This window comes from Gossypium hirsutum, chromosome A10, assembly GCF_007990345.1.
Source record: "Gossypium hirsutum isolate 1008001.06 chromosome A10, Gossypium_hirsutum_v2.1, whole genome shotgun sequence".
Classification (NCBI taxonomy): Eukaryota; Viridiplantae; Streptophyta; class Magnoliopsida; order Malvales; family Malvaceae; genus Gossypium; species Gossypium hirsutum.
In genome coordinates, this window is record NC_053433.1 from 88,754,019 (window position 1) to 88,764,763 (window position 10,745).

A 10,745-nucleotide genomic window follows, 5' to 3' on the forward strand; every position below is an offset into this window, starting at 1 on the left:
AATATACGAACAATGTGGGAATCAATTTGTAAAATAAAATTGAAATATATAAATATTGATTAGTAAAGATTTTTGACATGAATTCAATTAATAAAATTTGCAATATTTTAATTAATTATTAATAAAAAAAATTAAAATGAGAAAAACTAAAATATAAATTTGTTTAAAATATATTAATATTTACACCTATACTTGAATAATATCATATAGGTAGTAGTATTGATAGAATAGCGAAAGGTAACAGCAACGCTAGCTAAGAAACGACAAGGTGCGGAAGGGTTCCTCCTGCCTTAAAAAACTTTACTCTTTTCGTATCCCCAGCCCAGATCTTTCCTCTCTGCTTTGCCTTTGCCTTTTGTTTTTAGATCTCCCAACTACTTATACCCTTAAGTGTCCCAACGGTCGCTTTTCCATCGATCTTCCCACACTTTCCCTTTTTGATTAGTATTCAATCCCCTGCACATTCCAAACCATCAACCGCCTCTCTCCCTCCTACCATGTCCCAAAATCACTTCCTTCCTCTCTTTCTCTATCTCATTTTCGTGTCGCTGCCGCGTTCTTTGGCCCAGCACGGCGGCGGAACGGTGGTCACGGAGCTTTGGTGTGTCGCAAAGAACAACGCCGAGGACGCGGCGCTGCAGGGAGCGCTGGACTGGGCTTGCGGTCCTGGCGGAACGGACTGCAGCCGGATCCAGCAAGGCGGACCCTGTTACGACCCCTCTGATGTCCAGAAAACGGCGTCTTATGCCTTCAATGACTACTACTTGAAGCACGGCATGACTGACGATGCTTGCTCCTTCTCCAACAATGCTGCTCTCACTTCTTTAGACCCTAGTGAGTTCTTTTTCCTTTTTTTAAATATCGGCCAGTTAGTGAGTTCAGACTTCAGAGTTTCCAATAAACTCTTTCATTTCATTTGATGATGGAGTGCTCATTCTATATATATATTTTTTGTTTCAGGCTATGGAAATTGCAAGTTTCCTTCCAGGTAATGCTTTTGCTTATTAATAATTTGAATTTCGAAACTCTCAATCAATGATTGAAAGTTTAAAACAACAATACCTACTAATTCAATTGAGTGGATGCATATTTTTGTAATACAGCAAGACAGTGAACAATGCAAGCATTTCTCAGTCGACAGGAACACTGGGGATGGGACCAGATACTGCAGATCTGAGTGCTTCTCATCGCAGTGCTCAGTCCTGGCTAAGGCAACCGCTGATTGTTGCTTCTTTCTTTCTTAGTATTGTAAGGATCCTCTCATAAGATTAGATCGAAACGCAAGTTTAAGTCGAATTTTTTTCCTTTTTGAAGCAGAAAAGGCAAATGCTTTTTCGAAGGCAAGATGTATTTATTTGAACTTTTGAGTTGGGTTGCATATATATGTTTAATTTCGTCAACTTATTAATGCATCTTTCGTCAACTTTTCCAGCTGCCTTGGTTTGTTATTTTCACTAAGAAAACCACACCAAGGCAAATTAAGACACAAAAAGAGGAATAGGAAACAAATAAAACAAGTTTGTTATTTTCGGTTTAATTCATCAATTAGTACCTGAATTATACCTTTTTCCCATCTTGGTATTTAAACTTTCTTTTTCTCAAGGTGATACATTTGTTTGTCCAATCGTTGTTTAACCCATAATTAGTATCTAAATTATGGTTTTTTTTTCATTTTGATACCCAAACATTTTTTTTTTGTTACAAGTGACACTTGAATTATTTTTTCCCATAAGTTGATACTTTGTTAGCTCAATTGTTAGTTAAAATTTTAAGTTTATTTTTTTAAAAATGATAACCAATTCAAAAATAACATGTGGCAAAAAAAGAGAAGAAAGTACTATTTTTTCTCTTTTATTTTATTTCTTTAGAACTGGACTAATGGCCGAAGCAATCTAATCACTAGTCCTCGGTTTGGTTAAATTATTATTATTAGTTTAGCTTAATCTACCTGTATTGATTTGCAGGACAATCGGTTCAACCCAATCTTTCAACTGGAACCCCCAATTGATTTTGAGTCCAATTGGTCGTTTCAATTCAGTTCAAAAAATATTGGTTTTGGACAATGAAATAATTTTTTTGATCTTGTCAATTTGAGCGTGTAGGCGATGAAGTACGAAAGTAGGATTAATCATCACCATTTCGTAGGATTAATCATCACCATCTCAATCTCAAGAGGGCAAATTTCGAGCATCACTATACATTATAAAAGAATAAAGAAAAAAAAGGATAAAATAATAATAAAAAGAATAAAAAATTTGTTTTTATAATTTATATAATGTGGCAAATTATTATTGGTTGGGTTTTTTTATTTTATTTTATGGATATAACATTTTTATATAAAATGAACAACAGAAGAATAGTTTAGATGCATGAGAAAAAAAATACATAGTTTTAGGTATCAATTTATAGGTTAAACTTTTTTTAAAAAATAAATTTAATGGTTTAACTAATGGAGGTACCAACTTGGGAAAAAAATAATTTAAATACCATTTATGACAAAAAAAAGTTTAGATACAAAATGAGGAAAAACAATATAATTTAAGTATCAATTTATGAATTAAGCTGTTATTTTTAAAAAAAAAATGAATGAAAATACAATATTATTAAAAGTCATGTATGAAAATGAAAATTTGAAGATTTTACAGAAAAAAATGAAAATTTGAAGATGATAAATGTAAATTTAAAGATAATGTATGGAAATGAAATATTAGCAACAGTTATGAATGGTTAATGTAACCTCCAAAGATCATTAATGAAAATGAAATATTGAATAAAAATTATGTATCATTGATGCTTTTTTTTTATCCTTTGAAAGGATGTTAATTAATATATTCTATGATTGAGATTATATAATTCGAGGAAAAAAATAACAAACATTCGTTATAAACGATAAAAGAGAAATTCTTTAACACAATAAAAGTTTTAACCTCAACATTAATAAAATAGTATGACATGTCGACAATTGACTCTGTTACAACTTAAGCATGATATATCTGGAGTGATTGCAAACACTTAATATGATAAGAAAACAACCTTAGATATTCTAAAGTGGCAAAAAAAATCGACAAAAAAATTAAGCATCCCTTAAATGGGAGAGGACGACAAAATCATCTTTAGAATCATTTGCAAAAGCAAGGTTACATGCATAAGCAAAATTAAAAAACGTGCTACAAGAGCATACAAAACTTCTAAAAATAAAGACTTATTAAAGAATAAAAAAAAAAAGAAAAACATATAAAACTTAATACAACACAGGTCCAAATTGAGTTGTGAAATCATTTATTATTTTAAAATACTCTCAAAATAGAAATATATTAAGAAGTTGACGAAGAGTCATCCGCTTTCTAAGAGAAACTATTGGTGGCAAGTAGAGTTTTAATAATAATATACATTATCATTTGTGAAGATTAACAAATTGAAAAAAAAAAAAAAGAAAACAGGTGAATGAATGGAGAGAAAAAGAAAGAGTTATTAGTGAAAGGGTGAAAAGAATGGGTAGCGACAACTTTGTAGAAACAAACGAGTTAGAAAAAAAAGTTAATAAAATTAATTTTAATTGACTAACCCACGTAATATGTTGTGGATTTAATTGTCGAATTTGTAAATTTAAAAAACTCAACAAATTAATAGAAACAATATCATAAAAAGATAATGGCACCAGTGGCCTATGTATTTTAAGGAATGTCTAATTTGATTTTTGAAGTTTAATTTTGTTAATTAATCTGGAATTTAACACTATTATTTTACTGTGACACTAATAAAATAGTGATATGTGGCATTTTTCATTAACTAAAATAGAAGAAAAAGGATAAAAAGTTTTAAAAATATTTTGCCCAAAAAATTTCTCAAAAAATCTAAAAAAAACCCAATTTCTCATAAAATCCCTATACTTAAGTAGATTAAAAATTTTCAAGAAATTTTCATATCCCTCTTTTCATCTCTTCTTATTGTAGAAGAAAAAAAGAGTAGAAATTAAAATTCTTCATGTTCCTATCGCTCTTGTCATCTCTTGGAAGAAAAAAAATGTAGAAAATGAAAAGAAAAAACCCAAACCTCTATTTTCATTATCATCTCGTATTTGTTCAACCATAAAACATAAAATCAAAAAATCAAAAGCCCTAATTCCATTCAGCAACAACAAATCCATCGAAGAAAACAATGGTGTCCATATGCAAGGCCACCATCAATGATGCAAACTTGCAACTTGCTTTGCCTTCTCCAGAATTACCAAATGAAGTAGTATTTTTACCACACCCACTCATGGCCAAGGACTACAATGGCCTCATCGTCGGTTACGTCCTTGCCAAGATGGAAGGCGAAATCAACCAGTGCCACGGCCACATCATCTCTCTCGCCGTCAAGCTTGGCCTTGTCATTAAGCTAATGAATATGTTTTGAAACTTTTATGTACCACATTAAAACAAACCCCAAAATACAGGGGTCATTGATGTCATTATCCATATAAATTATCAAGGAAGAAAGAACAAATATTATAGGAGAAGCAAAGCAGGCAGATAAACTTTGATGTCTTATCATCCACGTGGAGTTATGCAATAGGGTGAGAAAATTCAGGTTAAGAAAAGAAAATGCAAAACTGCTTCTGGTCTCAAATCTCACTCACATTGAAACAGAATCCTGATAGATTACAGATTTGTAACCTTCATTCCAAGTGTTTGCTAATCATCTACAAATGGCGCTGTGGGCAACTTCTTGTTCGTCTTCTGAGAAGCTTTTCCTCGCATCTTCAGCTGCAACAAAAAGAAGGATGGGAAGCAGAAGAAGAGATTTAGTTCATGTTGGAATGACAGATCAGGCTGAGACGGAGACTATATCAATAGCCTACAAGGAGGGAGATCGTGAAAGGCCTAAATGGGCAGATGAGACCCCTTTCTCTCGCCTTGTTGAAGCTCTTATTTCATTTAAGCCCTTTTACTCCCTGCTTAAGCTTGGTGCCCGACAAGTCCTAATAAGGTTCCTTCCTTTCTTTCTTTTTTTGTGTCTGTGTGTTTTTGATGTATATGTCTATATGAAATAATGGAATACAATATGCCAACAGTACAGCGGAGAAGAACAACATTCCATGGAGGGAGATGACGAAGGAGATTCTGGAATCGGACGTATATAAGGAGCTCAAAACCATTCAGAACACCTCTCTTCAATACCCTGATTGTATGCATTTCTCATCTTCTTTTAATGATTTATGAAACCTTGGGATTTATTTGTTTATTTTTAAGGTATTCAGTCCAAATTAAAAGCTATATAATTGTGTACAGATTATCTGAGTCCTTTTCATGCATATGACGAGGGCAATCTTTCGTGGCTGGTAAGTATCCAATTTAGCTTTCCCCTGTTTTATTTTTAATGCTTTCACCATGTATTTAATTTGCAATCAACAAATTCCAAAAATTATAATCTAATATTTAAACAAATTACCCTCTTATTATTAAATGGATCAATTTAGTCCCTATATCATTAAAAATAATACAATAAGACCAAATTATAATAGACTTAACCTTTACACTTTAAATGAGTTAATATTTTTAAGGTTTTTATAGTTTTGTAATAAAATATTTTGTTTCGAATTGAATTGCAATAACTTTCAAGACATCTTTTATATAATAAATGTTGCATTTGTTACAACTTCGATTTATTTAAAATTTTTTATTAGTATAAGGACTAAATTGATCTATTTAATAATGAAGGGATTAATTTGATTCAGTCCATATAATACAAGGATCTATTAGGTACTTTTAACCGATATAGAAGTTTATGAATACTTGTTTATAGAATTTAGGGTTAAGTTCTTGGACTATCAATCCAGAAATGGCCCAAGATTGTTCAATCTCCAAATGGGTTAAAACTCGGGTTAACTATGGGTCAAGTATGGGCTGATTACAGGAGTTAATTCCAGCATACATCCCCAAACTATGCCCGGATTCTAAATCAGTCCCCATACTTCAAAGTTTTAATTGAGTCCCCAAAGAATAAGTGAATTAAATCTTTCTATCAATCTCCTTATTAGCTTGGGCGTTAAATACCAGCTCAAATATGATATGAAACATATTTAAAACATATGGATCAAATTACAAATAGAAAAACACTAGTGTAAAGATTGACATACAGTCTTATTGAATCATTGATTTAATTTGTCCATGAAAAATACATAACTATGATAGCCGATTCATTTCTTAGGAGCTTAATCTTTCAATATAGTTTGGCCGTACAAATTAAAAATAGTGTATGGCAGGCAGCAGCTGAAGCGGAGGTGGCAACCATGTCTATGACAAGACGAGCTATTCCATATGCTCCATCAAACGAGGAAGCAACTCAAGAAATGCGTGGGAATTGGGTTCAAGCAATCAAACAACATCACATGAAGCATTCAGGAAATGTCACGATTCAAAATATTGTAGACATTGGATGTTCTGTTGGTGTGAGTACAAGATTTCTTGCCGACGAGTTTCCTTCGGCTAAAGTCACTGTAAGTGCTATATTACACATCTTCCTTCACCACCATGGATTTGATGCAAGTATATAAATCACCACAACACGTTTTTATAATCCCTAAAATATATAATATATATGCTGATCGGATCTACTGCGTGCAGGGACTGGATTTGTCACCCTACTTCCTTTCAGTAGCTCAATATAAGGAAAAGAAAAGACCCCCTCGAAAGAACCCCATCAGATGGATACATGCAGCCGGGGAAAACACTGGCTTGCCATCCAAATCCTTCGATCTTGTTTCTTTTTCTTATGTGGTATGGCCTTTTCTTCAGCCTGCTTAAGTCATTCCTTTTAAACAGCTTGTTAAAAGGTTGTTGGGGATGTTTGCCTGCAGTTCCATGAATGTCCTGAAAGAGCAATAATAGCTTTAGTGAATGAAGCATTCCGATTGCTTAGACCTGGAGGCACACTTGCTATAACCGACCAGGCGGTAACATACTACAACCTAGTTTACAAATAAATACCTTCATTTCTGCTTCTATACGTACAACTCATTCTCATTTGAACTTTGTTGCTTTTGCAGCCCAAGTCTAAGATCCTTCAGGAACTGTCTCCAGCTCTTTTCACATTAATGAAGAGTACGGAACCATTCTTGAACGAATACTACCTCACTGATCTGGAAGAAAGATTGAGAGAAGCTGGCTTTGTCAATATGAAAACATTGCTTACTGATCCCAGGCACATGACCATGACTGCAACCGTGCCTCATCAGTATGTTTGAGTATTTTCCATTGAAAAGGAAAGCATTTATGAGTTCAAACTTCGAACCGATCGAAAACCTTTGAAGACCTTCTTTCCAGTGTCATCATGAATTTTAGTCTCATTGGGAGACTCTACTGTGAAGAAATTGAGGGTGTGGTGAAGACCAAATGATGTTCAGGTTTCCTTTTTTCTGATGTTCAGTACTGGGTAACCACACAAAGAATGATAGCTAACTAGTTACACCATAAGAAATCCATTGTTTTAACTATATAACTTGCTTAAAATATGAATTGCTTTAAAATGTTGGAGATTTACTCTAACCTTGTTTTGACTTTTTGACTTGATTACAAACCTGCATATGTCTCATTGGCTCTGCAAACTGAGAAGACTGGAAAGGTGCCATTGAACAAAGAGTCATGCCTGATAAATTAAAGCAAACTTACTGTCCATAGGGTTCGTCTTTTTTTTTTTTTCAAAGTATTTAGTTGAGTGAGTTAAATGAATAATTTTTCTCATAGGTTTATTAAAGGATAATCATTGGCCATGAATTTTAAAGTTGCTCTATATTTAGAAAGAGAATCAAACATTCGACCATTTTTTAAGGTAGGAGAGATTCTTATCATCTCATTTAATTCTGTAGTTAAAGTTATTTAATTTTACAAACTTGTTAAAACATTTTTCTGTATTTCTTATTTCTTTTTTTACTATGCACTAAATTATGTGTTACCTTTTTAACTTTGTTTTTGTAGTTTGAAAATTTCACTTATTGAGAATTAAAATGTCACTTCGATTTAGTGATACAAATAAAATCACGAAAACAGTCAAAACATTATTATAATACTTGTATATAACTAGGATAAATATGTCATTTACTTTGGAAAAAATTATCCACTAAAATATTTTTTTTATAACAACAAATAACTACCATAACAAAAAAAAAATCATTACTTAACTTTTTAAGTTTTTAACATATAATTATTTTGATTTTTCATAAAGTAGAAAAAAATACTGACATACCATCGGAACAAATTGTGGAACAAATTGTGGATCCCCAAAAATCAATTAGGCCTTAGTTTTAGGAAAATTGAATGCATGATCCAAGCTCCCTTAACCAATTAGGCATGTAAGCTTATCAAGAATGATAATTGGCTCCTGTTTGAAAATTGGGAAATGAAGCATTACTAGAGAACATATTCCTCAAAGAAAACCCTAATTCCAATGATTCATGGGTGTGAAAAAGCATCTTTCATAAATAAATAAAAAACCTTTGTGTTGATGGCATTGATTGATGATTTTAGAGCAAAAATAAAGATCTTATTATTGATGGGGTTTAAGTTAGCCCGAGCATGAATAAGGACCAAACTGCAAACTTTTCAAAATGTGAGCATAGGTATCGATACCCAAGTAATGTACCGATACAATCATTAGCTTCGATGTTTCTAAAATCAAGTTAAAATACACAAGTATTGATACTTGGAATAAGGTACCGATACCCCTATTAGGACGTATCGATACCAAATTGAGTATCAATACTGTTTTGGCATTCAGTCATTTTCAAAATTTTGGATGTAAGTAAATTCGTATTGATACTTTTATAAAGTATCGGTTTTTGCTATTAAGTATCGATGCTTTACTCTGGTATCGATACCAAATTGAAATTCCTCGTTTTAAAATCCTGTTCACTTGGTAAAGTACCAATGTTTCAATCTATAGTATTGATGCTTTTTTCTAGAAAGTGAAAATTCTCACATTTTGGTAAATTTTTCATGCCTAAACCATAATGCTTACTCATGTTATTTGTCTTATTTCTTGTAGATAAGTTTTGTGGGTCGGGAGATCGGATCAACTCGAAGAATCACACTATCTGAGAACCTATTTGGTAGATTTTGAAATTTAACTTGGCTTATATGACATGTAATAGGATAATTTGGCTATGTTTGAAAAGGTTCATAATTTATTTTTGGTTGTAAGTGTTATGCTTTGATATAATTTATTTGAACAACTATATATGGTCTGCATGATTGATTCAAAGTTGTGCTTCAATGACTTGATATGAAATGATATAGATGTAAGATTTTGATGTGCTAGTTGTGCTTTGTATATGAAAATATGAAAGTGAATTGTAATGAAATATTGAGGTATCTATGATGACATATTGGTTAGGCTTAGGATTGATTATATTATATGAGTAGATTGATATTGAAGGTGTCAAATGATCTATTTGATTGTATGTTTGAGTATGTTTAGGTATGTATACATATGAGAGAAGAAAAGAACATGTTTTGGGTCAATTTTGGATACACACGACCTGGGACACGAGCTGTCACATGGTCGTGTGTTACACATAGGCAACCCACACAGGCATGTGCCTTGAGCGTGTTTAAGTGTAGTATCCACACGGTCTGAGACACGGCCGTGTAAGAGTATTTCGATTGTTACACGAGCTAGCACACAGCCTGCGAACGACCGTGTGGATTCATTTCGAATAATACACGATCTGGGGTACGGTTGGCCATACGACCATGTCCCTGTACCACACAGCCTGAGTAGTGCCACACAACCTGGCCACACGATCGTGTGACCCCTGTTTTGAATTTTTTTTAAAAATTCCTTAAATATTCTAATTTGTTCCGATTTGATCTTTGAATGTTCATAACTTATTTTTAGGGCTTCAAAGGCTCGATTTAAGGCTCTTAGGTATTTGATTTATTTCATGTTGAATCTTATTTGAATTTATGAAATTATTTTTATGATTGGATGCTAATTGAAATGAAAAGTCTGATATGTATGGTAATACTCTATAACCTTATTCTAGTGACGAAAACGAGTTATGGGTGTTATAGTGTACAAGTAAAGTTAATAAGGATTTAATATGTAAATTTATAATGATAAATGTAAAAAAAATGTAAACTAAATTTATAAGTCCGAAAGATTGATATGAAATTGTGACGAATTCAACGATTCAGTTTGAGAAATAGCATGTTAATATGATATATTCCTAAACTAGTTGTTTGTTCATTTTTAAGATGATTCATAAGACACATTTATCATGAGACATTGTGTGTTGATGATGAACTGAATTGTGATTCTGAAATTGAATGTGAATATATATAAATTGGATTGAGTTGTAATGATATCATTGTCATATGATAAGAACATTGCACAAGGTACGAGTATGCAAATACAACCGAATTTAGGGTATGATATGTAATTGAAAATAATTATAGGATATGATATGTGGAAATATGAATGGTTCCATCAGGCATGATATTATAATTGGAATTGGAAATTTGAAAATGTAATGAAATAAATTGACAATAAAATATGGTTGTTAGAGTTGTGTGACCTAAATTCTAAGAGATTGCTTGCAAGTCAAGGTAAACAAAAATATATTTTTTTGTAGAATATTTAGTATTTATTAGTATAATATATTTAGCATTTATTAGCATAGTTTATTTGACTTATTAATTTAGCTTATAAATAGGCTCTTTTACAACTTTAGAAAACACACCCATTAGAGATTAGAACTCATAACA

At 32.2% G+C, this 10,745-nt stretch overlaps 2 protein-coding genes across 2 annotated transcripts; both read left to right on the forward strand.

Moving 5' to 3' along the window:
* The first annotated feature begins 206 nt into the window (after positions 1-206).
* On the forward strand, positions 207-1,400 carry LOC107896855 (PLASMODESMATA CALLOSE-BINDING PROTEIN 5). Its single transcript, XM_016822151.2, has 3 exons — positions 207-834; positions 961-988; positions 1,104-1,400. The coding sequence occupies exons 1-3, from the start codon at positions 498-500 to the stop codon at positions 1,264-1,266; spliced, it is 528 nt and encodes a 175-aa protein (XP_016677640.1). The 5' UTR covers positions 207-497; the 3' UTR covers positions 1,267-1,400.
* A 3,094-nt stretch (positions 1,401-4,494) lies between these two features.
* On the forward strand, positions 4,495-7,523 carry LOC107896856 (uncharacterized). Its single transcript, XM_016822152.2, has 7 exons — positions 4,495-4,971; positions 5,057-5,169; positions 5,274-5,323; positions 6,248-6,481; positions 6,609-6,761; positions 6,842-6,937; positions 7,031-7,523. The coding sequence occupies exons 1-7, from the start codon at positions 4,691-4,693 to the stop codon at positions 7,226-7,228; spliced, it is 1,125 nt and encodes a 374-aa protein (XP_016677641.1). The 5' UTR covers positions 4,495-4,690; the 3' UTR covers positions 7,229-7,523.
* The last annotated feature ends 3,222 nt before the right edge of the window (positions 7,524-10,745 follow it).

What these genes read in the sequence shown, in the direction of transcription:
- LOC107896855 (XM_016822151.2), top strand. Translation starts at nt 498, where the DNA reads ATGTCCCAAAATCACTTCCTTCCTCTCTTTCTCTATCTCATTTTCGTG. An exon ending in TCTCACTTCTTTAGACCCTA is followed by an intron (nt 835 to 960) that starts GTGAGTTCTTTT and finishes TTTTTGTTTCAG; the next exon opens with GCTATGGAAATTGCAAGTTT. An exon ending in AATTGCAAGTTTCCTTCCAG is followed by an intron (nt 989 to 1,103) that starts GTAATGCTTTTG and finishes TTTGTAATACAG; the next exon opens with CAAGACAGTGAACAATGCAA.
- LOC107896856 (XM_016822152.2), top strand. Translation starts at nt 4,691, where the DNA reads ATGGCGCTGTGGGCAACTTCTTGTTCGTCTTCTGAGAAGCTTTTCCTC. An exon ending in AGGGCAATCTTTCGTGGCTG is followed by an intron (nt 5,324 to 6,247) that starts GTAAGTATCCAA and finishes AGTGTATGGCAG; the next exon opens with GCAGCAGCTGAAGCGGAGGT. An exon ending in TTGCTATAACCGACCAGGCG is followed by an intron (nt 6,938 to 7,030) that starts GTAACATACTAC and finishes TTGCTTTTGCAG; the next exon opens with CCCAAGTCTAAGATCCTTCA.